At 35.2% G+C, this 27,967-nt stretch overlaps 1 protein-coding gene across 13 annotated transcripts in view; it reads right to left on the bottom strand.

Annotated features, from left to right (window-relative positions):
• The window catches only part of KCNT2 (potassium sodium-activated channel subfamily T member 2), a 350,894-nt gene that overhangs the window by 162,328 nt on the left and 160,599 nt on the right, over positions 1 to 27,967 (bottom strand). For all 13 annotated transcript variants that reach the window (XR_011434198.1, XR_011434197.1, XR_011434196.1 and 10 more), the window contains exon 13: positions 19,405 to 19,513. Coding sequence is in view for 8 of the 13 variants with exons in the window: in XM_070255832.1 (XP_070111933.1) it covers positions 19,405 to 19,513 (109 nt within the window). In the remaining 5 variants the exon portion in view is untranslated. The remainder of the gene's footprint in view (positions 1 to 19,404; positions 19,514 to 27,967) is intronic.

Below are 27,967 nucleotides of genomic sequence, written 5' to 3' on the forward strand. Positions count from 1 at the left end.
GATCAAAGACTTAAAGATAAATCCTGAAACCATAAAACTCCTGGAAGATAATATCTGTAGTACACTCTTTGACATTGAACTTAAAAGGATCTTTTCGAATACTGTGTCTTCTCAGACAAGGGAAACAAAAGAAAAAATAAACAAGTGAGAGTTCATCAGACTAAAGAGCTTCTGCAAGGCAAAAGAAACTAGGATCAAAACAAAAGACAACACACCAATTGGGAGAAAATATTTGCAAATCATATATCTGACAAAGGGTTATAATAATATATAATATTATAATATATAATAATATATAATATTATATATAATAATTAATTATTATATATAATATGATAATAATAATAAATAATAATATTATTATATATAAGGAACACACACAACTGAACAATAAAAAAACAAACAGCCTGATCAAAAATTGAGGCAGAGGATGTGAACAGACATTTTTCCAAAGAAGATATACAGATGGCCAATAGACATATGAAAAGATGTTCAACATCACTAAGCATCAGGGAAATGAAAATCAAAACTACACTAGGATACCACCTTACGCCTGTTAAAATAGCTATAATCACTAAGACTGAAAATAACAAGTGTTGGAGAGGGGGTAGAGAGAAGGGAACCCTCAGACACCACTGGTGGGGAGGCAAACTGGTGCAGCCACTACGGAAAACAGTATGGAGATTCCTCAAAAAACTAAAAATGGAACTACTGTACGACCCAGCTATCCCACTACTGGGTATCTACCCAAACAACTTGAAGTTAAAAATCAAAGTAACATATGCACCCCTGTGTTTGTTGCAGCACTATTCACAATAGCCAAGACACAGAAACAATCCAAGCACCCAACGACAGATGATTGGATAAAGAATATGTGGTATATATATATATATATATATGTATATATACACAATGGAATACTACTCATCCAGAAAAGAAGACAAATTCATCCCTTTTGCAACAACATGGAAGAACCTGGAGGGCATTATGCTAAGCGAAATAAGCCAGACTGAGAAAGACAAACACCAGATGATTTCACTCATATGTAGAAGATAAACGAACATATGGACAAAGAAAACAATTCAGTGGTTACCAGGGGAAGGGGGGTGCGGGGTGGGCACAGTGGGTCAAGGGGAGCACTTATGTGGTGACAGTTGAGAAATAACGTACAACTGAAATCTCACATTGATGTAAACTATTATGAACTCAATAAAAATTTTTTTTTAATGTGAATAATAGTATTTAAACCTCATGGGATTTTTTTGAGGAGAAAAGTAGACAATGATATAAAATGCTGGTCAGAATTCTAAACAAGTATTATGCATCATCACAATCACACATTATTAAAAATACAGATTTCAATAAAGCATCTTGAAATAATGTCAATGATGTATTTTAAAAATTAAGTAGCAATACAATATAACATAACTCCATTGTTATAGTACAATTAAAACATGATCCTAGACTTATCAAAATGCTGAATTCTGCATATATGCTCATGTGTGCACAGGGATGTCTAAAAACGCACAAAAAACTTTCTGTAAGGAATCAAATTGAATCAAACAGTAACTACCTCAAGGGCTAGGGAACAGGTTTCAAGGGTTAGGACTTTTAAAATAGTAGGATTATGTGAGATGTTTGGTTTATTTGTTATGGTTATTTTTATTATTTCTAATTTAAAAGCTTTTAAGATAAGCAATTATAATTAAAGATGCAAATTTATAGATAGATGCGAATCAAATTTATTTTCAAGACCCTTTTACTCTATGGAAAATAAAACTGTTAATTATATTTTAATAAGTCAGAACATTTTTTTAAAAGTCTGCCTCACAGTATTTTCTGAGCTCTTGTGTGATTTAAAGTACTAGAAGCTTCCTTCAGGGAGTTGCTAGGTAACAGCGCTTGGAACAGCCATAAACAACAGCGGAAAGTGTGCTCAACCAATCTACTCCTGGGTTTTGATTTACAGAAATCAAATATTCTCCAGAAAAGCGCATTTAAGCAGAAACACAAGCTAGTGTAAATTTTAAAAATTGAACGTTATTTGTTTTTATTTTATGGGGGAAAAGTATATTACATCGACCGACTGAAAAATATCATTATAAAATCTCTCATATATCCTTTGCTTATTAGACTGTGTTTATAAGCATGAGTGGGTTGATTGCTATGAAAATTGCTTCTTTTCCATGCAGGAGAATAGGTAATCTCTACCAATCGAGTTTTATTTTGGTCCTGTTGCTTTAATCAATAAAATAACCAACCAGTGAATGTGTGTGTGTGTGTGTGTGTGTGTGTGTGTGTGCATGGACATGCACGCATATTAATGCACACTCATCAGAGACTTTTGTCAATTCTAGGACTGTGAGCCATTCAACCACTAAATGGCTAAGAATAGGTTTAAGAAACCTTTAAAAGTCATTTGGTTTCACAAGACCTAAATATAAGAATACTTATTAAACATACAGAATTCACTCCAATATGAGATTGGAAATATTCTGTAAAACAGATTTACCTCACTTCAATAATACTGAGTACAAAAAGCATTTTTGTGTTTTTCTAATTGCTTGAATATTTACATTATTTTAATGCTGTAGTTTTTTTTAATGTATCATACTAGTTAAATGCTCAAAAGGGGAATCAAGTTTCCTACATTCTAGAGCAAACCAGTTTTAATTTTATTAACCTCCCTTTCTTTTAAACATGTCAGAAGAACATGGCAGTCTTGGGTTTTTTTGGTTTTTTTGATGAGGAAGATTGGCCCTGAGTTAACATCTGTTGCCAATCTCCCTCTTTTTGCTTGAGGAAGATTGGCCCTGAGCTAGCACCTGTGCCAATCCTAGTCTATCTTGTAGGTGGGACACCATCACAGCACGGCTTAATGAGCAGTGTGTAGGTCTCCGCCTGGGATCCAAACCTGCAAACCCCAGGCGGCCAAAGTGAAGCATGCAAACTTAACCACTGCACCACCAGGCGGGCTCCAGTCCTGACAATTTTTTAAAAAAATTATTGTCCTCACAATTCTAATTTCTTTAGGTTCTAACCAAAACTATTCCTTCCTCACTAGCTTGTGATAGTTATCGACATCATGATAATTAATGATATGGTAAATGAATTGTCTTAATAGTAGTATAATAATAATATCAAATGATATTTCAGCTTTTATGCTAAATGATACATACATAAGTATGTAGTGTGTATAAGTGTGTATGCGTATATTATTAGACCTCACAAAGGCTCTATGATGTATACTGTGTTTAACACTTTTCAGATAAGGACTTACATGTTCAGAGAGGTAAAGTAACTTGCCTAAATCTGTTACTAATTAGAATTCAAACTGCCTATAAAGAATTCTACAAGCTATATAATTCTAAAATTGATTAACCACACACATTAAAATAAGGGACATATTCAAGTGGTTTTTCTCTCTCCTGAAGCCGCTTTAAAGGTTACTACTTGCTACCAGATGGGCAATGGCTTCAACAGCCACTAAATTAAGCTGAGGACTGAAAAAATACAACCACCATGTTCCCCACACACTATCATTTATTGAGGGAGTTTGGGAGAAACGTTTGCCAAGCATGCCCTTGAAATCAATTTCCTTACTTTTCAACCATAAAAAGCCAAAGTTGTATCTTGACTGAAATGTTTTGAGTCGCTGATTGAAAGGGATTTTGAAAGACCTCTAGGAGATTTATTAGCAGGAAATAAATACTGTGATAAATGTTATGAAGGAAATAAATGCAGCTGCTATGAGAGGACACAAAAGGACATTTTTCTTGCTCTGGGGGAATAAAGAAAAGTCTTCCCTTGGGACTGGCCTGGTGGCATAGTGGTTAAGTTCACATGCTCTGCTTTGGCGGCCCAGGGTTCGCAGGTTCGCATCCTAAGCACAGACCCAGCACCACTCATCAAGCCATGCTGTGGCAGCATCCCACATAAAATAATAGAGGAAGATTGGCAACAGATGTTAGCTCAGGGCCAATCTTCCTCACAAAAATAAAATTTAAAAAAAAATATTCCCAAGGAAGCGTCATTTAAACTCAAATTTTAAGGATAATTGTGAATAAATTAGCTGAAAGGTGAATAAAGTATACAGAGGTAATTTTCTTAAAAATAAAATCAGAGAGGTAGGAAGATATTTAAATTTTTATGGAAATAAATTAACAAAGAAAGAGATTGGAAGATTAAGGAGAGAAAAATATCACAAGGTTGCTGATAGTGTGAGACAACGGGATCCAGCATAGGTATGAAAAGGAAATCCTACTGCAATAGGACAAAAGCAGGAAGGGGTAAGTGAAGATGAATTAACATTTGGAGAAAATGGTAGCAAAAATCTGAGGAAATTTTCATGTACTGGCTTCCCCTATGTAAGAATTAGGAGATGAGATAAAGTTTGAAATTGTAACTGCAAGAGTAAGGGTGTTTTTATGTGTCTTTTTTTTTTTTTTCCTGAGTAAGAGTTGCCCTGAGCTAACATCTGTTGCCAGTCTTCCTCTATTTTGTACGTGAGTCACCAATGAGCGGTGTGGAGTGAACTCGGACTATGGAAGCAGAGCGTGCCGAACTTAACCACTAGGCTAGCGGGCCTGCCCTGATTAAGAGTGTTTTGATAAGAAAAAATTCCACACTGTTCTGGGCCTCTGAGCTGCCTGAACATGAGTTTATAGAGACATGATTCTGACCAACTGTGTGATTTCTTTTCCAGCAGTGCTTAGTCAAGGAGCAGAAAAAGAGAATCCATCTGTACAGGATTTTTTTATTTGTACGTTTGTTTATTTTCAATCAGAAGCTATAAAGAAATAAAAGCAAAGGGGGCTGGCCCCGTGGCCGAGTGGTTAAGTTCGTGTGCTCCGCTGCAGGCAGCCCAGTGTTTCATTGGTTCGAATCCTGGGTGCAGACATGGCACTGCTCATCAAACCACGCTGAGGCAGCGTCCCACATGCCGCAACTAGAAGGACCCACAACAAAGAATATACAACTATGTACCCGGGGGCTTTGGGGAGAAAAAGGAAAAAAATAAAATATTTTAAAAAAATAAAAAATAAAAAAAATAATGAAAGCAAAGGAAATTAGTATATGAATACGAGGTTGACAGAAATGGCTGACCATAGAGTTGAGGTTGTTCCAAGAGGACAGAATCAAAGAAAGGAAGGTGCAGTGTGGAAGAATCTAGACTAATGAGGCATTAGAGTAATGCTTCTCAGCTATTCATGAGGAAGGACCAGTGTTTCTTTTTTTCTTTTTAATTTCCCACCCACTGCAGACACATATGCAGTTCTATTGCATATGACTGGTATAGAACTCGTGCCATATGTGACTCCTTTATGATTTTGATAGGACCCCAATTAATCTACACACTTTCCAAAGAGACAACACACTGGTTATGCACTCGGATGTCATGGCAATGTCAACTTGCTATTAGAGTTTCTAAATGCTTACTCTCAATGGCCATATTTATCTTGTAGTCTAGAAAAAGTCTGTAGACTAAATGCGGTCTGTGGACTACACTTGGCCAGCACTGCATTAAAAGACTTGATGAGGCAGAAGGAGAATGTTTAGATAGTACCAGATGGTTAAATAAGCAAAATAGAAAGACAGAAGATTGAGTTTGGGTATTGTGAGGTTTGAATAGTGTAAATTAGACTGGAGTCATTTGGGATGATGTTAAGGTCCAGGCATATCCTGCATTATTCATCTTTTTCATTCTAACTCTCAGGAAACTCTTGTCAGTTAAACTGAATGGATCTTCTGAATTGAGCATTCTATGAAAATCAAAATGTAACATAATCCCGGCACTTGTAGAAATGAAAAGTAGGAAAATGTTGCAAATGTTGTCCTGTATTGGATTTAAAGGATCATTGGATTTGGAGTCATAAGTCACAGGTTTGAATCCCATGTCTTTAAGCATGTAAGTCTTTGGGCAACTATGCTTAGGATCATATTAGACAAATAGGTATAGCTATTTATATCTACCTTACAAAAATGTAAACTTCAGATTGAAATAACACAGGACGGCATGCAGTAAACTATAGAGTCCCATAGCAAGTAAGGTTTTTTCTTTTATAAAAATAGACAACAAATGAAATATGCACTTATATGAGTCCACGCCTTTCCCTTATCAATGCTATGATTTGCCTGATTCTCCCAGGCAAACGACAACCTACAGCCATAGTTAGAGTTGTCATGGTTAATCTATGACAGCTTTTTTTTGACAGTGCCATAAACACTTAAACACCTAAAATGGCAGTGCCATGTATTCTGGACAAAATTGCAAAGGAAGTCTCAACTCATCTCTGGTATTAGACATTTAGAACACACTTATTGGCCACTGCTTGTCTTCTGGCAATCCTCCACAACAATCAAATCTCTCTTTTTCCCTCCAAAATGTCCATCTTTACTGAATTAGATAGTTAGATTAGCTAGCTAGCTAGCTAGATACATACATACATACATACATGCATGCATGCATACATAGATAAATTATAGATAGATAGATGATGGATAGATGATACATACATAGATACATAGATAGATGGATGCATAGTTGCTACTATAAACTGTACATTCACCTAACAATCTGAATAAATTAACATACAAAAAAGACTGAAATTTCAGTTTTACCAGGAGACAGATGCAATTTAAAAGGAGTTTCTCAATGCAAAGTGAGGTTGATTTAATAGGATAATTGAGCCAAATGTTCTGTTTTGCTGAGTCCTTGCCCACCATGGATTGTCCTTCCTCAACAACCATCAACCTTTTATGGAACAGCCCTTACAATGCTTCAACATGATATTCACATCAACAGAGTCCAAGAAATAAAATCAATTTGGCGTTTCAGTCATTCACCATCCACATACACTTTTAGACCTTAGGGGATAATTCTAGGGGTTGCTAAAAATTCTGTCTTAAAGAGAGTAACTTTTGGAAAAATAAACTGATTTGTGAACGATTAAAGATGAATCCATAGATAATCTAGAGGCAAAAATCATAAAGAAAAGATTGATAGATGTTCAAAAAAGAGAGAAAACTTCTGTTAGTTAAAAATACCATAAACATAACCCAAAGCCAACTTGGAAAATGAAAAAAAAAATGCAACTTTTAAAAAGCCATAATGTTAATAATTTTAGAATAGGAAAAATCTCTATAATTCACTAAATGAAAAATAGTCACCTCTATAGAAAATAATGGTATAGGATGCCTTATACATCCAATGCACACACAAATTAAATGGACTCCAGATACAGGAAAATGTGCAACTCTGTTCGTAATCAAAAATTGAAAATGAAAATGAACTATTAGGGACAATACCATATATCTCTTAATGACACATATTCCAGAGACAAAGAACATGGATTCAAGTCCTGGCTTTACCACTTAGTAAGGCATCATCAGTATTTCATTTAATATCTTTGTGTCTCAGTTTCCTCATCTGTAAAATGGGAATAATAGAATCTACCAGTGGTAACCAGCCTCTTGGACAGTCACTAATGATTCTCCTATCTCGGTATCCATATCCTGTATAGTTCCCTGCTACGCACAATAGGGCTGATCTATGTAACCAATAGGATATTGCAGAAATGGCAACATGACAGCCAAGGCTATGTCATAAAAAACATTGTGGTTTCTGCCTTGCTCTCTCCTGGATCAGCTGGTCTGGGGGAAACCAGCTGCCACATCATGAGGACACCCAAGCAGCTTTAAGGAAAAGTCCACAAGTTGAGGAACTGGGACCTCCTGCCAACAGCCAGCGCGAACTTGTCAACCATGTGAGTGAAGTGGGAACCACCTCAGAAGCCGATCTTCCAGCCCAAGTGAAGCCTTCAGACAACTCCAGTCCCAAATGACATCTCTACTGCCACATCATAAATGTCCTGATTATGACTTCTCCCAAATTCCTGACCCACAGAGATGATGAAGTAATAAATGCTCATTGTTTAACCACAAAGTTTTGGGGTCGTTATACAGCAATAGATAACTAATGTACTACCTTACAAGGTCGTGATGAAAAATAATTCAGTTAATCTATAAAAAGTGCTTTAGAATAGTAGTCCTTGCACATAGTAAGCACTACATAAATGTCGACTGCCATGATTACTATAATAATAAGACTAATAATATAGTTCTTATATTATTTTTCATTCAACCAAGAGGCAAAAGTCACAAGGAATATTGCCCACTTCTGCAAAAGTAAGTTTTACATTTCTGGAGACCAATTTAGCTTTGTATATTAAAAGTTATAAAAGTACACAAATAAAAGTACACATACCATACTACAAATAACCTACAAATTCCACTAGATCATCGTTAAGGCTATTATCACTCAAGTTCATAAAAACCACGTTTACGGTCATTGAGCTTTTATTTTTATTTTCATTGTTTTTTAGTTCTGGTCAAAACTGAACCTTAGTAAGCTGAAAACCAAACAATATTGAATAAACCTTGCAAGGAGAAAGTGATTTCATCAAAATTACTAATCTCCTACAATTTCAACATATTACAATTTTTTTTCTTATTTTCAAACACATGAACTTCCAAAATTTGCAGAAGTAACTTATCTCAGCTAAGTAGAGTCATCTTGATGATTTTTAAAAATAGCTACCACTTTTTAAATTGCCTTGTTTTTTTATCCCGTAATGGAAGCTGAGTTAACATTCTCGAGAAAGAAGTAGATAATGGCAGACTCACCAATTTTAGTCCCAATGATTTATTATGCAGAATAGCTTGATGGTTTAAATGATAACTTGGCACCAGTGAAAGTTATTATTATATTAAAATATTAAATGAGAAGTGGCCATGGGTTATAATGTAATAATATCCTAATTGCTCAGATTCATAAATTGGTATCCAGTATATTTTACCAACATAATAATGATATTTCAGTTCACATAAACAAATTATTATAGTCTACACGAACATAAGCCCTAGTCATAATTAAATGAATAATATGTTCACTGCTTAAATATAAACACAAATTTTTTCTTGGCATTAATTAACACTTGATAATTTGGACCTTGTGAGAAAAAAATATGAAAAATCTAGAAATAAACTAAAAACAACCATCAGCAACAAGCTCAACTTCTAGCTAGTATTATATGTTTCTACATAAAAATGAAATATAATATAATGTACACAGAGTGTTAATAAAATTGTTATCCTACTTTAAAGAATTTGATATCTTGCTTATTTCATTTGTATTGCCCTTCATATTAAGATAATTTCTAATAATGACATAATTGGATAATAGATACACACATCACATCTCATGTATCTTATATATCTCTTCTCGGATGGCTAGACATTCTGCTTCTTTGTACATTTGTATGTTTATTCTTATTATAAATAAAATTGTATGGAGGTCTTTTTATTTAAATGTTGTATGCAGCTCCTATCATTTCCTCATGAAAACTCCACGTAACTGTGTAAACAGACGTTGGCTAATGACTCCATCCTTTCTAGATTTCTGCATATGCATCTTTTTACTACTTTATACAAGAAATACACTCATACCTATGTTCCCTATTAAGCAATTCCCAACATTATCTCCAGAGCGGCATTCTAAGAACATATATTTTCTGCTGGAAAAAAAATGAGTGATGCAGAAAAAATTACAGGGACCCATATTTAGATTTCTGGAGCTCTTTTTGTGTGTCTCTCCCTCCCCTCCAGAATTCTTATTTACCGCACCATGACAGAAGATTACTTGTATATTTGAAGTCTATTTCATACTTTTTGGCATACTTTTACCTTACTGAATTATAAGTATTGCTTTTTAACATTATTACTGGGTCTTTTAAGTTTTTAAATCTTATAAAATACTCTGTATATTATAGAAATAGATACTGTAAGTCAAGCACCGTGCTTATCACTGGAGAAAAAAAGGACTTAAGAAACTCATATTCTGGAGTTACAGGAACATCTAAGCAACTGAAATCAATCAGTTCACTACTATAATAGAATTCATATTAAATGTGAGGATATACACAAAACGAGATGGGAGTTGCCAAGATAAAATAAAATGATTTCTCTTCTTTGGTTCCCACAGTAAATTGATGACTCAGTCTACAGAATGAATCTGAAATGATTTCTGAATAGTTCTCACTCTCCATTTCCATTATCACCACTCTGGATCAATCTCTCAGTATCTCTCACCTTAACATCCGTAATAGCTCCCTAAATAATCGCTCCATGAGGTCCTTTTTGTCCTCTCCACTGCACTTCACATTTGGAGTTACTTTGTTATCTCAAGTTAAAATTTAATACCTTTATCTAAAAATTAGTCTCTCATTACTTCTCCAATAACATTCTTTAGTAAAGCCTAACTCCCAATCACTCACACACACACATGCGCACACACACACATTTGTGTGTGTACAATACGTTCTTAGGCAGTATGAGTTGAGGCAATGTTGGATTAAACATCCTGTTACAATATTTGTCATCTCCAATTACTGGTCATCCTATAAAGAGCTCATTCTTTTTGGGGTTAAAAATGCTATTTTAAGGGCCAGCCCCAGTGGCCTAGAGGTTAAGTTCAGTGTGCTCTGCTCTGGTGTCTCAGTTTTGGTTCCCAGGCATGGACCTATACCACACTACTAGCAGCCAGGCTGTGCTTGTGGCCCACATGTTAAAAAAATAGAGGAAGATTGGCATGCATATTTGCTCAGGGTGAATCTTCCTCAGGAAAAATAAAAAGGTATTTTAAGAGACTCTTTTCAATACAAAAATAATTACTCCAGGGATGGGGATATTATATTAAATCATGAAAACGTTGCCTAAAATAGGTTTATCAGATTGATTTTAAGTTCATCAAGCAAAATCTGATAAGACTAGAACCTAATTAGAATCATGAGTTTTGATATATATGAGTGCAAAGGGTAGGGAAGGAGGACCATAAGGTTACAACTGAAGCTTTAGGAGGAAAGGCCAGGCTCAGTGGGATTGGTATTCTCGGGCAGAATGTGAAAGCACCCCGGCTCACTTGTTATTAAAGGAAGAGAGGTAAAGAAAATGAGAATCTGCCATTGGAACAGACAATTGGTCCATCTTGTTCATCATTATACCATCAGTGTCTGGCGCAACAAATTGCTTACAGTAGGACTCAATAAAAATGTTTGAATGAGGGGCTGGCCCCGTGGCCGAGTGGTTAAGTTCGCGCGCTCTGCTGCAGGCGGCCCAGTGTTTCGTTAGTTCGAATCCTGGGCGCGGACATGGCACTGCTCATCAGACCACGCTGAGGCAGCGTCCCACATGCCACAACTAGAAGAACCCACAACGAAGAATACACAACTATGTACCGGGGGGCTTTGGGGAGAAAAAGGAAAAAATAAAATCTTTAAAAAAAAAAAAAAAGTTTGAATGAGTCCACGAGAGAGAAGGAGGATATACCTGGTCTTCTTTATAAAATACTGATATCAAGAAACTACTTCACAGACTGGAAATTGTAGGTCTAGACTGTAAGAGAATATGCTGGCATTTCCAAGGACAGGAGAAGAAATATGCTACTCTGGTTTTCAGAACCATGAAATTGAGTCTTTGAGAAATAGATAATTATAAGAAAATTAATGGAGAAAAACATAAAGATGTTCTGAGTTAATTAAATTAGAAGTGGTCCACAAGAAAATGGCTCAAAATATCTAATGTTCATCAGCAATTTAATCAAGTGTCAAAGACAACAAACAGGAAAGCTGATTTGGCTATTTAATAGACTCACACATTAAAATTTTAAAAGCTACAAAAAGGAAAACCAAATAAGTTAGTAATATTTTGTTAGAAGAAGTGAAATACAAGAATACATCTCACTTAAAAAATAATTCACAACAAAGTTATTTTTTTAGTTTTGATTAAATGGACCATGGTTTATAAGAAGTTAACAGTCTGGGAAGATGTGTCTTGTGGAGGGTATATGGAATGCTCTGTACTGTCTATACTACTCTTCTGTAAATCCAAAATTATTTCAACAGAAAAAAATTTAAAGTAAGAGAGCAAATGCAATGCAAAATAAAATATCGATTTAATACTGAATTTTAAAGCACAGTTACAGAAGACATTTTGGGGACAATGGACAACATTGGAATATGAATCAGACCCATGAAATTATTTGACCCCCTCAGAAGTGAAAAGATCATCATGAGTATGTAGCAGAATGCCATTCTTAGAAAAAGTATGCTGAAGTAAAAATGTGCACTTGTGTGTTTGTGTGTACACAGGGAGAAGATTGAGAAAAATGTGGAAAAATGCTAATTGTTGAATGCAAATGAAGGAATTACATGCTTTTATTGTATAATTTTTAAACCCCATGTTTGATTTTTTTGCAAAGTAAAAAATAATGAAGAAACAAACAAAAATTAAGATTCTCCAAATTGTGCTGGTTTTGAACATGGTCTCATGCTAAGTGGTTTCTGATGATCTCCACAGTAAGACAAAAGTCAAACAAAGTATTTCCATCTAAAAATGAAGAATTTTCAAAGTGTTGGAGTTTTATCTTTTGAAAATATAGGAATTCAAAGCATTATGTTCTTTAAGTAGGTTGTAAGAATGAAGTAGAAAATGATGTCTATGTGGGTGTTGTATGGGACATGAAGAAATTATTCAGCATGAAAAACTCTCACCTCACCATTTGGTGAAAATCAAGCCTTGTACATGCATATGTTATTCAGAAACAGCTAAGATAATTTCCAATATTTATACTGCTTGGAAATATTTTTCCACTCTCTTTTTGGGGTAGGAAAAAGTGAGGCATTGGACTGCCTGGTGTTTCAGTAAAAAAATCGATGGTAGCTAAACAGAGACAAGACTTTCATTTTTCAGTCAAAACATTTCTCCAAGATGTGAGTGTTTGTGTGTGCATCTGTATGTGTGTGTATTTTAAACAACGCTTTTATAACGATAGCCATGACTATCTACTATAAGAAAGATATATATTTATATAATATTGTCAAATATATTGTTAAAAAATATCTTCTTGTCTATACTTTTAATTTTTATTGCAACTGCAAGCTTTTTTTTTAATTTCCAGAACTAACTCCTACAATTCTAGTGTAATGAATCATTCTTCTAGGCAAGTTTTAGTTGTGAAGTGGAAAGTATTTCATTTAGTCAACACTTTACGATTGAGGTACGATTCTTCCTTTCATTCATGAACTTTAATTCAAATCGTGTTCCTTATGAAATATCACACTCGAAGCATGGAAAATACAATTCACAGAAAATTCACAAATTTATTTACAAATTGAGTTTTACATTCTCTAGTACTTGTGGCTGAAAATTTGCCAATTTGACTTTTACATCTTCTTACATCTGTTAAAATGAAGTGGGAAAGTTTCATTCGACCCAGTAGTGGAAAGAAAATTAGTTGACAAAGAAACGAGAATTGAAAATTCACAGATGACACAACACTTTGTTTGAGGGGTTGGGGATAGAGCGGTAACCTAAATTTAGCAAGTAATTTACTCATATTACACAGATTCATCTCCCACTGATTTTTTGAGTCATTTCATCTGAGTAGGAGACAAATAAGAAACTTCTTTTAGATTCAACTGGCTAATTGGAGAGCACAGTTTATTCTTTAAGTTCATTCAAGGCTTTTCAACAAAGGAGTTCTTCTCTAGTAAAGTACACGTTTTTTCCCTCGTCTGTTTTGTTTTATGTGTTTATTTTTTAAGTAATTTTTGGAATGTAGAGTGGAGAAAGAGACATGGGTTTGGTTTTTAAAAATTCTGATTAAATTTGGGCTACAGAAACAGTCCGAAAACTGAACTACTATAATGTTTTGCCTTTTTCATCATGGCTTTGCCACTAAGGGGAGAAAATTTATGAAGGGCTCAATCTTGTGGAGGCATAATCTTTTTTCCAGGTGATTTCAGATCAGATCTGTGACCTTGGAGAGACTTTACTAGACTCGCTCGTCACACAAGAGGTTGACAGAGAACACGAAACGTACAACCACGTTTTTATATTAGTCATCGCTCCAGAACACTGCCATTACCTCTTCTTATGTTTCATGCCAATTGCCATTCTTAAAAGAGAAGTGCATTGATAAAAATATTTGTCACTGGACAAGAGATTTAAGATAACCAAAGCTACATGACCATTTGACTTTGGATCTACAGAGGGTGACAAAAAATAACCCACCAGAAAGAATCTTTTAAAAATAATGATGTTGACACCGCTGTATCGGAAAGGGGAAACTAGTGAGTTTAGGCTGACATTGGAGGTATGAAGATGTAGCTGCCTAACTTTAATAGACAAATGGCAATCTTTATTGCAAATGTGCTGGGGGATATGAAGAGCAGCAGTAAGCTTAGAGACACAACTTATGAATACCCAGGAGAAAAGGAAAGGGGAGTGTTTTGAAATAGCCTAAGTGAAATACGATCATGGAATGGACTAGGGTTGTGTCAGGGGATAAGGCTGAGATATTTAGGGAGTATAACCTATAGGGTTTGGATTAGATGGAAATGATGGAAGAATGACTCATAGGTTTTTGGCTTGAGTTCTAAGTAGATGGTGCTGGGGAGAACGGAGGAGAAACAGATTTTAGGTCAGGGAAAATCAATAACTTTCTAGATATCTTACTTTTGAGATAGCTATTAGAAACCTAATAGGATACACTGACTATGCAGTTAGAGATACAAGACTGGAGCTCATGGTGGGTGCTGAGAGAGATGTAATTTTGGAAATCAGATAAATGGATGAACTCCCCTAAGGGAAATGTTATATGGGGAGAAAGGAAAATTCTTTTAAATTTTCTTTGTAGAGAATCTTCTGATATGTGGATAATGGCAATTTTATTTATTCATTTCCAATACTTACTTCTTTATTTATTTTTGTAGCATTACTGCACTCCTTTGAATTTCCAGGAAAATGAAAAGTAAAATTGGGTTTAATAGGCACCTTTGTTTGTACCTAATCTTAAGGATAGACTTTCAACATGTGATCATTAAATATTCTTTTTTCTTCTGTTGTTTTGTACATTACTTGCCTTAGGTTAAGGAGTTCTTCACCTGTATAAAGCTATACTTTTTCTTTCTTTTTCTGTTTTTAAAATTGTGAATGGTTATTGAATTCTTTCTCAAATGCTTTTTTGTAACCATTGAAATGATGATAATGTTTTCTCCTTTAACATGATGCTCTATTTCTAGAAAAATTTCAACTTTATGATGATATATTACTTTTTAAATACATTACTTTGTTCATTTTGCTAATATATTTTATATAATTTTCAACTATGTTAACCAATTAATTTAGGTCTCTAATTCTCATTTCTCATACTATACTTAATGTTTTGCATCAAGCCTATGTTAGCCCATAAAATGACTTGAGGAGATAGTTTTTCTATTCTCTGGAAAATATGTGCATGCTAAGAACTATGTGTTTTTTTAATGTATATAATAAGTTGTTTATAAAATATCCTGGGAAATTCTCAGTTACTATTCCTGGAAACAAAGATAATATAGATTTGTTAGGAGGATGAAAAACAGGCACTCCAGATTAATGATAATCATCGATTTGATAGGTACCAATGACTAGTGGTTGATGTTCTTTTGAGCAGTTTTTTTAAATTTTAACAACCCTATGGGATAGTTTCTCTTATTATCCTCATTTTATTTATTGAAGAAATCAAGCTTAGGGAGATTAAGAAGCCTGAGGTCATTCAGTTAATGTCTAGTAGAACGAAGATTTGACTAGGATGGTCTCATTCCAGAATTTGCAATATAAATCTCTTTACTTTGACAAATTTATCATCAAAAGGACAAATTGCTGGAAGTAAACATTGTTTTTCTGAGTCAATTTGAGTTTACTTTTTTCTTAGGAAATCTGTGGTATTAAAAATAATCAAATTATAGGGGCTGGCCCCGTGGCCGAGTGATTAAGTTCACGCACTCCGCTGCAGGCGGCCCAGTGTTTCATTGGTTCGAATCCTGGGTACGGACATGGCACTGCTCATCAAACCACGCTGAGGTAGCGTCCCACATGCCACAACTAGAATGACCCACAACAAAGAATATACAACTATGTACCGGGGGGCTTTGGGGAGAAAAAGGAAAAAAAAAAATCTTTAAAAAAAATAATCAAATTATTTGTGAGATATATTTCTATGTTACTTGAATCTCATAATTTGCAATGCACTTGTATACAGTACAATGCAGATCGCAGTGTTGGTATATATGCAGAACTCTCTTATAACAATTTTTCTGCTAAGGATTTTACTCCTTCTGTCTATCTCTAGGCTTACTATTTTTACCTTCCTCTCTTAGTGATATGAGTAAGAGCATATCTTCTCTATTGCTGAAATCCTGTCTATATGGACTTTTCCCCTGTGAATATGATCAAAGTGTAGAAGATTATTTTAATTATAATTAATAGTATAATAATTAATGTAAGAATTCCTTCAAATAATAGTGTAGCAATTCAGTAATTTACTTTAATGAATGCCTACAGTCGTTTTGTTCAGGATAAAAGGATCACATATTATATGAATGGTAGATCTTCATAAAGTAATAGTTGCTAGGTTGCTACATTGTTTTTGCTTTCCAATAGTTTATATACTTATAAGTCTAATTTTGAAGTCTTTCCTTTTCATCTTTTGAAAACATGAATTTATTTTTTAAAAATACATAAATTATAATCATGGTAGTAGTTCCACAATTTAGGGTGAATTGAAGAGGCTATTTATTTTAAACAGAAATAAAAATATCTCATTTTACATCTTGTGATAATTGGAATTGTGCTATTAACAGTCATGAGAATACAAGGACAAAAACAATGAATACTATCAAGTAGATATGACAAGATTAAAGCAATTATTATCTTATTACAAACTATAGTAGTTATCTATCGCTGAATAACAAATAACTATAAAACTTAGTGACCCTAACACAACCAACACTTTATTTCTTAAAGTTCTAGAGATCTGCATGATTCTTGAGTTGGCTGGTGGGTAACTTAGGAGCTAAAGAGGAGGGGGGGCGACCGCGATGGATGAGCATCACTTTCCAGGTCAATTTCATTCTCACAGAGGCTAAATTAGGATTCTTCACGTGCTGGCTCTGGGCAGTGTTCCAATGAAGGGAAAACAGAAGCTGTATGGCCTTTTAAGGTACAGCTTCTGCAGTCATACGATATAACTTTTGTCACAGTCTATTGACCAAAGCAAGTCACAAGACCAGCCCATATTCAAAGGTGGGAAATGCATTTCACCTTCTCATGGAATAAGCTGCAAAGTCACATCAGAACAGGACACAGACGCAAGGAGCATGGTTTACTGAAGACCATTATTTTAATAATCTACCACACAAACTAAGTGACAGCTTGATACACTGCTCTCTGAAAGGTAAACTCCATAATCTTTTTAACATCATGCTGAGATATAAAGTATATTACTGCATTGGTTTGAGAGTCTCATACATCAACCCAACCTATTCTTCATGGCAATTTAATGAAACTGGGATGCGTTCATCTTTTCCAAATATAGAAAGAGCTCCTCTGAGATGTTGTAATCTCAGCCATAAAAGAATACAGACATTATTAGAAGGAATTTCAGCAGATGCCATAAATGAGAAACATTGAGATAAACCATTGGCATAGAACTTTTAAACATTCCATTCGTTCCAATGGGTTTATCAAAATAACGGCAAGACAAGAATATGAAAGAGAATCAATGAAAACAGTCTTTGTCATTTTTTGTTTTTAAAAGTAGACTATTTCAGTGAGTGTAATCTACCTGTTGTGAGCGTGTCAATGGCTTGCTAAAGAAAGAGCAAAGAACTAGAGTCTGTTCTGAATTTTAGTTTTAACACATTCAAAATTACAAATTATCTTCCCAAACTACATATTGCTTTAAGATCCACATTCAATACTTATTTATGGAGCACCTAATAAATTTCAGACATTATTTAATCCTTACTGCTAATCCCAACCAATGGAATAGCGACATCAAATATTTATGGTCATTTAGCAGGAGAGGAAAATAAGCCTCTGAATACTAATTTGCATATCTAAATCTTAAGTGGTGGCACTTGAATTTAAATTTGTATTTTTAGGACTTCCCCTAGTGTGTATGTCATTACTGCCTTCCTAAAAGTTTTATCATAGCAAGTCATTACCAAGTACGATAAAAATTTTGCAAAAATATTCCTTTTGCTAAATAACAATAAAAATAAGATAGCTTAGTCACAAAGTTCTTTTAGATAAATAATCAGTATTTCTTGAATGCTATTTACATATATAATAGGTAGTAGCAGATAGGGTATCTTACATGTATTTTTCCATTTAATTTCACAAAGTTGTTCACAGAGAAGGTACAGTTATTTTTAATTTTCAGTTTAGGACACAAGCTTAAAGAAACCCTGGCACCATCTCAACCATTTAAATCAGAATCTCTGTGATTAGTACTTAAAGGAATCTTCCAAAGAGATACTAAAATACAGCCAAATTTGAGAGCCGTTGCTTTAAGTTGCTTGTGATACATTTTTAGAAAAAACTGATGTCACTAGTAGCACGGCTAAAAGATAAGATACAGAGCACACTGAGTGCCAATAATTTTATGGCTTTCTTATCATTGCTTAAAAATGTCTTAGCGTTCATAATTTTTAATTTAAAAATCATGTACTAATAAGCAAACATTTTAAGATATGCAGACATGTCTTCTGAAGGAAAGACATTTTGCTAACACATAGTTAAAATGATTTACATTTTAGTGGTTTTTGAAGCTGCAGACTATTAAGGTGAAATATAATATTAAAAAACAGAGCTGTTATATTTGAAAAAAAAAAGGTATACAAATTACTGCCTGGACCAAAATTTACAGAAGCATTTAAAAAAATAATAAAGTACCATTTTGCTGTTCAATTCCTGACATTTTAAAGTATACTATCATGTAATAATTACTTTAAAAGAAGTGCCTCCAAGAAAAACTCACATGTATCTTTTTCTTGAATTGTTTTTAAAATCTACCCTCAATTTAAACCTATTTAAATATACTTGAATATATTTTAATATATTACTCTATTGCATGGTAAGTTTATATGTATATTAAATAATCTATAACAAAGTATTATTTATCTATGTGTAAATTCTAAGCACAAATTAATAGATGAGCATTTGAAACCTGTGTCTCTACTATGCACAAAAATATCAGTGCTAATCTATGTATGTATGCTATCCGGTAAGTTTAGTTGCTAAAATCACCAAATTATATACACAGGTAAAGATTCACACCAAAACATTATCTTCTCACATTTGAAACTGAATAAATTCTCTTATAACAAGTAGATGATAAGAAAGAAATCCTATTCCACAGAATCATGAATATATTAAGTTGTCACTAACTTCAGAGAAATAACTCTTACAACCACAATGGGAGTTTGAGGAAATTCAAAGTATCTCATTCGAGATTAAACTTACCAGCGAATTTGATGTGGAATTTATTTTCAGGCTTTAATATCTGGACATACAGAGGACAATTTGGAGCAAAATCTTTTACAGCCCATGCTCTCAAAATTGTTTGGTGGTCCTGAAATGATAAATATCAAAATACCATGAAATAAATTGGAAAATTTATAATATATAAAGAAAAAAATCATCAATCTGTGTGTTAAATGGTCACATCCACAATTTAAAATTAAACATAGAAAATAGTTCATTGTGAGGACTTATTTTTAAAGATACTTCTTATTTCTGTGGAAGAGACTAACCGCACAGAATCCAATCAGGGCTAATTACCAGCACGGAGAAAAATAGCAGAGATTAAGAGAGGAATCTCTTGACAAGCTCCAAAATAATTTTCCCACAAAATAGTTGAGGATCAGAAGCCTTCAGAAATGCAGCACAACTGAAAGTTTGTAGTAACAGTTTCCATGAAAAAAATACAGATTTATAATAATTTTAACAAGGGCATGATTACAGTGACCATATATAGAGAGAACACATTACTTTACTTTTTTATATAACACTAAAGGTAAAAGGATTTTGACTTTGTATGTGTGTGAGTGTGTGTGTGTGTGTTGTAGGAGATCAACAACTTTCAGATATCAAAAAATATCGAAAAAGTTTTAAAAAGAAGATGCTAAGACTTAGAAAGGAAGTGAAAATCATGCTTAACATGAAATCTTACAAGTTGTGTCACCCCTAAATTATTATTTATCAACTGACTATATCAAAGCGAATTATAAAAGAAATACGCCACATAGGTAGCTCACACATTTTGAAAAAAGAAGCAAAAACATGTTCTAGGGTAGCCCTGCCCACATAGTAGCCATTAGCCACATATAGCTGTTTAAATTTAAATCAATTAAAATTAAGAATTCAGTTCCTCTGTCACACTAGCCACATTTCCAGTGTTCAAAGCCGCATGTGTCTAGTTCAATGCTATCTTGGAGAGTAGAGATATTGAGCATTTCCATCATCACAGAAGGTTCTACTTGACAATGCTGTTAGGGAAAGAAAAGGAGGATTAAAAACAGAGGTAGATTTGAGAGATTGTTTATATACCAGGTATTTGGTTAAATATTATTCTGGCAGGGTGGGAAACCCCAGAAAATGGACAGGCAGAGAACAGAAATCACAAATCCCGTGTATAAATTTGTACAACATTGGCTGCCCTCTGAACCAAGCATGCATGGGGACAGAATAAAAGCAATCTCAACTGAAATTTGAACCTCTGCCAGCTGATACAGTTTGCATTTTGAGTTGAATGAAATTAACTCCTTGCTTAAACAAGAGCATCCACATTCTTTGGAAGAATATAGGAGCATCCAAGCCTCTACAACATAAAATAACATCCAGAATACACCGCAAAATTACTCAACAGACGAAGTGCCAAGAAAATGTGACCTATTTTCAAAGGAAACAAACAAAACAATATCTAACAGACATTAAGTGTCTAGATGATGTAGATGTTTGAATTACCAGACAAGGGCTTAAAGCAGTTACTACAAGTATGATCAATGAGGTAAAGGAAATAACGTTCACAATAAATAGAAAAAAACAGCATAGTAATAGAAAATATTTAAAAAATTAAGTGAAAAGCTAAACTTTCTGAAAAATATGCACTGAATGGTCTTTGAAGTAGAATGGAGGTGCCATAGGAAAGAGTCAGTGGACTTAATCATAGATCAATAGAATTATCCAATTTGGAGAAGAAAGAGAAAAGGGATGGAACAAGGAACAGAGTTCAGGGGCTTGTGGAACAGGGTAAAAATGTCTTAGATAATGTAATTAAATTCCTGGGAAGCAAACAAAAGAGAAAAAAAGGGCAGAAAATGACTGGAAGAAATAACGGCTGGAAACTTCCAAATTTTGTAAAATACATAAATTTACAAGTTCAAGGAGCCCAGCAAATCCCTAATGACATAAACAAAAAGATCACCACAGTTAATGACGTTATAGTCAAATTATCAAAAACTAAAGCTAAAGATAGTATTTTGAAAGCAGCCAAAGAAAAACAGTCGTATGACCAAGGACTCTGATCAGAAATCACGGAAACCAGGCAACAATGGAGCAATGATGCCAGACAGAAAGTTAGAACTTCAGAAATCAAAGAAGAGTATCAAAAATGGTTAATATTTGTGTGACTATAAAAGACAATTGTGGGGTTTCAAACGTATGATGATAACTGACATCTGAAAACTACAACATCCAGGATAGTAGAAGAAGAATAAATGCAAAGTTTCTGACTTTAACAAGTTGTACCATATTAACAGGAAGTTCACTATGAAAAGTTATAGCTGTGTATTGTAGTCCCTGTAACGGCCATTACAAAAATTTCAAAAGATAGTTCTAAAAAGCCAATCAGTTTATTAAACTTGAATTCCCAAAAGAAAAAGAAAATCAAATAATAAAAGAAAGTAGAAAAGAGGAAACAGAGGAACAAAAATCAGTAGGGAAAAGCAGAAAGCAATTTAGTTAGACCAACATCCAATCGTATGAGTGATGACATTAAATGTTAATGGATTAAATACTAACACATAAAGAATATCAGAAGGAAAATAAAGTAAGACCCAACTCTAAGCTGTTTAGGAGAGAGGCATTTTACATATAAAGTTACTAACAGGATAAAAGATCTAAATGATAATGAGAAAGCAAACAACCCCTTTTAAAAATGGGCAAAAGATCTGAACAGACACCTGACCAAAGTAGATACACAAATGACAAATAAGAATATGAAAAGATGCTCAACATCATATACAATAGGGAATTGCAAATTAAAACAAGAATGAAAGACATACCTACTAGAATGACTAACAAATAACTAACAAAACACTGACAGTACCAAATACTGGTGAGGATGTGGAACATTAGGAACTCTCGTTCATTGTTGATGGGAATGCAAAATGGTACAGCCACTTTGGAAGACAATCTGCAGTTTCTCATAAAACTAATATAACCTTAACGCCATAATCCAATAATTGGTGCTCCTTGGCAATTACCCAAATTATTATTTTTTTTGGTTGAGATAACATCCATTGCTGATTTTCCTCTTTTTTTTTTTTTTTGCTTGAAGAAGATTAGCCCTGAGCCAACATCTGTGACAATCCCCCTCCAATCTGCACATGGGATGCCTCCACAGCATGGCTGACAAGTGATGTATGTCCTTGCCCAGGACCTGAACCCGTGAACCAGGCTGCCGAAGGGGAGCACATGGAACTTTAACCACTCAGCCACTGGGAGGGCCCTACCCAAATGCTTTAACCACACAAAAACCTGCATTTGAATGTTCACAGCCACTTTATTCATAACTGCAAAAACTTGGATGTAACCAAGATGTCCTTCAATAGTGACTGGTCAAACCATGGTACATCCAGACAATGGAATATTATTCAGCAATTAAAAAAAGAGCTGTCAAGGGGCCAGCCCAGTGGTGCAGGGGTTAAGTTCACGTGCTCTGCTTTGGCAGCCCCCAGGTTTGCCAGTTCAGATCCTGGGCGCAGACCTATGAACCACTTGGCAAGCCATGCTGTGGCAGGCGTCCCACACATAAAGCAGAGGAAGATGGGCATGGATGTTAGCTCAGGGCTAATCTTCCTCAAAAAAAACATAATATAACAGATCAACATTTGCTCATTAATTGTCACAAACGTACCACACTAATGCAAGATGTCAATAATGGGGGGGGGGGGGGTGTATGGGAATTCTCTATATTTTTTGTTTAATTTTTCTGTAAACCCAAAACTGCTCAAAAACAGAAAGTCTATTTAAAAAAAAGTAGGTGGGAAAAGCTAAGCTTCAGAGTCATAAATCTTGGGTTCTAATCTCACTTCAGAATTTACAAACTGTGTGAGTAGAGAAAAGTTACTAAACAGATCTGATTCTCGCTCTTCTTGTTTTACTGGACTCACGGCAAAATGTGACATGCAGGGCACTGGCTTCTCCTTTGGCTTCTCTGACGCCATGGCCCTGGTTGTCCTTTGACCTTCTTATCCCAAATGGAGCTCATCTTCCTGCTGGTCATTATTCCTTTTCCCAGACTCCAAATCCTGTACTGCCCCGTCTCCCTTACCCCTACATTTAGTCAGTTCTCAAGTTGATTATGCCTTCTAAATATTGCTCTAATGTCCACTTCTCCCCAGCCTCACTGAGTCCAGATGAACTACTGTCACTTCTGGCTTGGAGTAAAGGCAACAGCCTCCAAGCCAGCCTATCTATCTCGTTTTATATAAATATATATTCTTTTTACTAATTTTTGATCTTATCAGATTCATTCCCCTTTCAAACTAAAATATGATCACTATACTCGGCTGTTTCAAATCCTACAGTGGCTTTCATTACTCTTAGCATCAAGTCCAAACTTCTTAACAGGGCCTGCAAGATGCTTTATTAAAACTGTCCCCAAACTACTGCCCCAGCCTTTGGACTCTTTATTCCAGTGACAATGCCTTCTCCACTTTTGAGCCTCCGGGACTTCTGATATGCCAAGATTTGTCTAGAATCATTTGTCACGTACCCTAGGAAGCTCTTTCTTCTACTCAGGTCCATGCTAGTTGTCCCCATCGTGTTCTGTATTTGCTCCACTTAATTGATTTTTAAGTTGATGCCCACTAAATCGTAGGCTCCATGAAGACAAGGGCCATGTTTAATATTTTACTCACTCTGAGCCCATCCCTAGCTTTCATTCACATTTCACAGATGAAGATGAAAAACAATAGTTACTTCATAGGGATATAGTGAGCATGAAATGAGATAATATAAAGAGCATTAGGTGCACAGACAGCATAGTAAATATTTCAATTCAGTGGATAAATAGATGGAATGAAGTGCTTATCCGAAAGGCCCATAAATCTTCCTGGTTTTATTCACGTATTGTGCCCCATTAAGATATAATAAACATCTATGTTCCTGTGAATGGAGAATTAAGGATAAAGGAAATCACAATGTTATGGCGCAAATGTCACACGAGCAACAGAAAATAAACATTTTTCTAATATAGATAATAAAACTGGCACAGAAACAAGATTTTTAATTCATTCTTCTAAAAGCAGAGGATGATATTGATTTTTTTTTTTTTTACTTTCCTTGCTGACAAATTCATCCTTATATCAGATACTCAATTATAACCAAAAAAGTAAAAGTATCGACTGTGACAACTTTGGAATAAAAAGCCTATAATAATAAAACAAGTAACATAGAGTATTATCAAGTCATCCTAGGTGTCTACTGCTCCTGTGAAAACAGAATATTTTACCTAAAGTCAATTTATCTATAAATCGAAATCAGCTAAAATGTCTCCAGAAAATTCAATACTTATAATTTGAAATATCTAAAAGTTATTTGTTGACGTTCCAAGGATTTCAAATAAAGCAGTTTACCTACGGCAGAGATTTTTTTTTTACTGAACTCCAAGTGACCCATGAAAGAACTCAGACATTGTAGATGAAATTTTATACATGAATAGTCTCCTCCATGAGAATTTCTGATTTTCGTTAGATTCTCAGATAGAGTCTATGACCCAGAAAATGCCAAGACCTTGGTCTGACCAAAGGGCACTTTCAACTGAATTTTCAATTTATAAAATATATCTGTAGCACTTAGCATAAGATAGACTTATTTTTTATATTTTGAATATATTTTGCTAACTTATCTTAATATTTTAATATTTTAATTAATGCTTAATATTTTAGGATCACTAATAAAGTAAAATTGAATTATGAAACTTAAAATAATATATGTAAATAAATTTGCTCCCAACTTATAAGCAATTGAACAAAGCAGACACAACACTTACTTAATAGTTGTGTGTATATATATTATCATGTACATATAATAATATGTATATTTATAATCCCATGGGTCACTGAGGCTGGTCTTATTTCTTTTTTTGCTCCTCTTTCTTTTTGTTTGCACTTCAGTTTGAATAGTTTATACCGTGCATTCCTGAAATTTACTGATATTTTCCTCTGCAGCGTCTAATCTAATGTTGAGCCCATCCAGTGGCATTTTCGGTTTCAATATTTTATTTTTCAGCTCTAGAATACCTTTTTTAAAAAAATAGTTTCCATTTCCCTCTTCAACGTGTTCATGCTTTCATTCATGTTCTTGGGCATATTTCTAAAGTTATTTTAAAAGGTTTGGTAATTTCATCTTTTCTGTCACGGCTAGATCTTTTCATGATGACTGATTTTTTTTTTCCCAGGGTTATGAGAGACTTTTTTCTGCTTCCTTGAATATCACGTACTTTTTTATTTGAGGCTGGGCCTTTTGAATGGTACATTGTTGAGTCTCTAAATTTTTTGTTATCCTTCCAAGAATGTTGAGTTTTGTTCTGGCAAGAATCACTTGTGCAAAGCTTTATCCTTTGCAAGCTTGTTTCTAAGCTCTGGTAAGCTATTTTTAGAGTACTTCTATTCTAGAATGACTTTACCCCTACACCTATAGTGTGCCTTTCTCAAGTCTCTAGTGAACATCTAGAGTGTTAGACGAAGTCTCTACTTTTTTTGGTCAGAAGTCTACATTTCCTAACCGCGCACCAGATTTGGCTCTTCTCTTAGCATCGCCCTGGGAGTTGTTCTCTTCCTAATTACTGTTCTCCGCCTGGTCTCATGGAGTCTCATCCTACACCCGTGTGGCTTAGTATTCAGCCAAGTCTCAAGGGGACCCCTATGCAGATTACTGGAGCTTTTTCATGCATGGCTCTCTCTTCTTGGTACTCTGCTCCGTACATCCCCACTCACTCTCCCGTCGTCTCAGATCTCTGTCTCCTCAGCTCATAAACTGCTTGGCTTCACTTTTTCTGCACCAGAATCTGGTAAATGCTTCCAGGTAGAAAGCAGAGTAGGTTTGAGGGCTGATCTCACTGGTTTCCTTCCCTTCACAGATCAAAGTCTTGCGCCGTCTGTTGTCCAGTCTGAAAATGATTGTTTTGTATATTTTATCCAGTATTTAAACATTTGTGTTGGGTTATTCCTGTCCTAACTACTCTTATATGGCTGGAAGCAGAAGAGTTTCCTACTTTCTTCTCAAACTTGTTTCAAGCTTTAACTACCCAATATTACACCAAAAACTGCATCCTTTATGGCTACTGATGACTTACACATTGCCAAATCCAATGACCATTATTCAGGCCCAACCATCTGAAACGCAATTTTCACTTAATTTGCAGAGCCCCCCTTTCTGCTGGATCTCTTCCTTACTCATTTTTCTGTCTTTGCTGAATTCTCCTCCACTTCATGACTTCTAAATAACGGGCTGCACCTAGCTTCCCTCTAAAAACTCCTCCTCACTAGTTATATGCAATCTCTGTGGGATCCCCCAGTCCTGTGGCTTTAAATTACATCCACACATTTAGCACCCCCAAATTTACATCCTTGGTCCCGAGGGCAGGCCTTGTTAAGAACAGAGTACCCTGGCTATTTCAGAATGGTTCCTTTTTGCCTCCTCCTGCTGGAGAAGGGAATTTCTCACAAAATTGTGGGCACGCCCTAAGATTGGGTACTCCTGGAGTTTTTAATTTTCAGAACTGTCCACACCAAGCCTCTAGCAATTCGTCAATTACAGTTCACGTTTTCCTGCCCCTGCCCTGGTTCCCAAGGTGGTAGCCACTCTTAAGTCTCCTCTCCGGAAAATTGTTGTTCTCTGTATTTGCCTGATGGGCTCTTCAATCTCGGGGGCAGTGGTTTTCCCTGTGTCCTTACCTGTCTTACAGATCTTTGAAGAGTTGTTCATTTTTCAGTGTGTTCAGTCTGTTTTTACTTGTTATTTGGACAGAGTGGCTATTTCCACGCTCTTCACATGGGGAACTGGCAACCAGAAGTCCCCTGTTGGGCGGTTAAGGATTTACATGCTCTCTATCTACTGATCTCTTGTTGCCCGCAGCCGCAAAGGGCAAGGAATGACAGGTACCACCAAGGCTACTTGGTTGTTTAAGCAAAGTTTATTGGTAAAGGGAAACAGAACAAGGAGCAGGGATAAAAGGGAACAACAAATCGGTACTTACAACATCCACACCACAATCAGCCGGGGAAGTCTCATGGAGGAACGGACACTTTGCCTCAGACCCGCACAATCAGCACTCCCATCAGCCGTACACGCTATTGGGACATCCCCGGCTGATTGTGGTGTGGATGTTGTAAGTACCGATTTATTGTTCCCCTTTATCCCTGCTCCTTGTTCTGCTTCCCTTTATCAATAAACTTTGATTGCTTAAACAACCAAGTAGCCTTGGCGGTACCTGTCATTCCTTGCCCTTTGCGGCTGCAGGCAACGTCTCTTGTTACTTTGCCAAAATTTTCACAGCTATGGTGTGCCACCTCTTTCAACAACAGCTGTCGAATTCTACCTTGTTTACTAGGCTTCTGTGGGCAGGACCTGTAGCATCTCCTGAATCACAGGTGTGAATAACATGGAATAAATTAATCGAGGTTTTGGACGAAAGTTGAATTAAAAAAAATCTAAGTATATACAAAACATATGCAGTTCAACTGAATATCTACCAGTTGGCTGGCATCTCAGACTTTGAGCCGGTGTGAAAAGAAAC

This window comes from Equus caballus, chromosome 30, assembly GCF_041296265.1.
Source record: "Equus caballus isolate H_3958 breed thoroughbred chromosome 30, TB-T2T, whole genome shotgun sequence".
Lineage (NCBI taxonomy): Eukaryota > Metazoa > Chordata > Mammalia > Perissodactyla > Equidae > Equus > Equus caballus.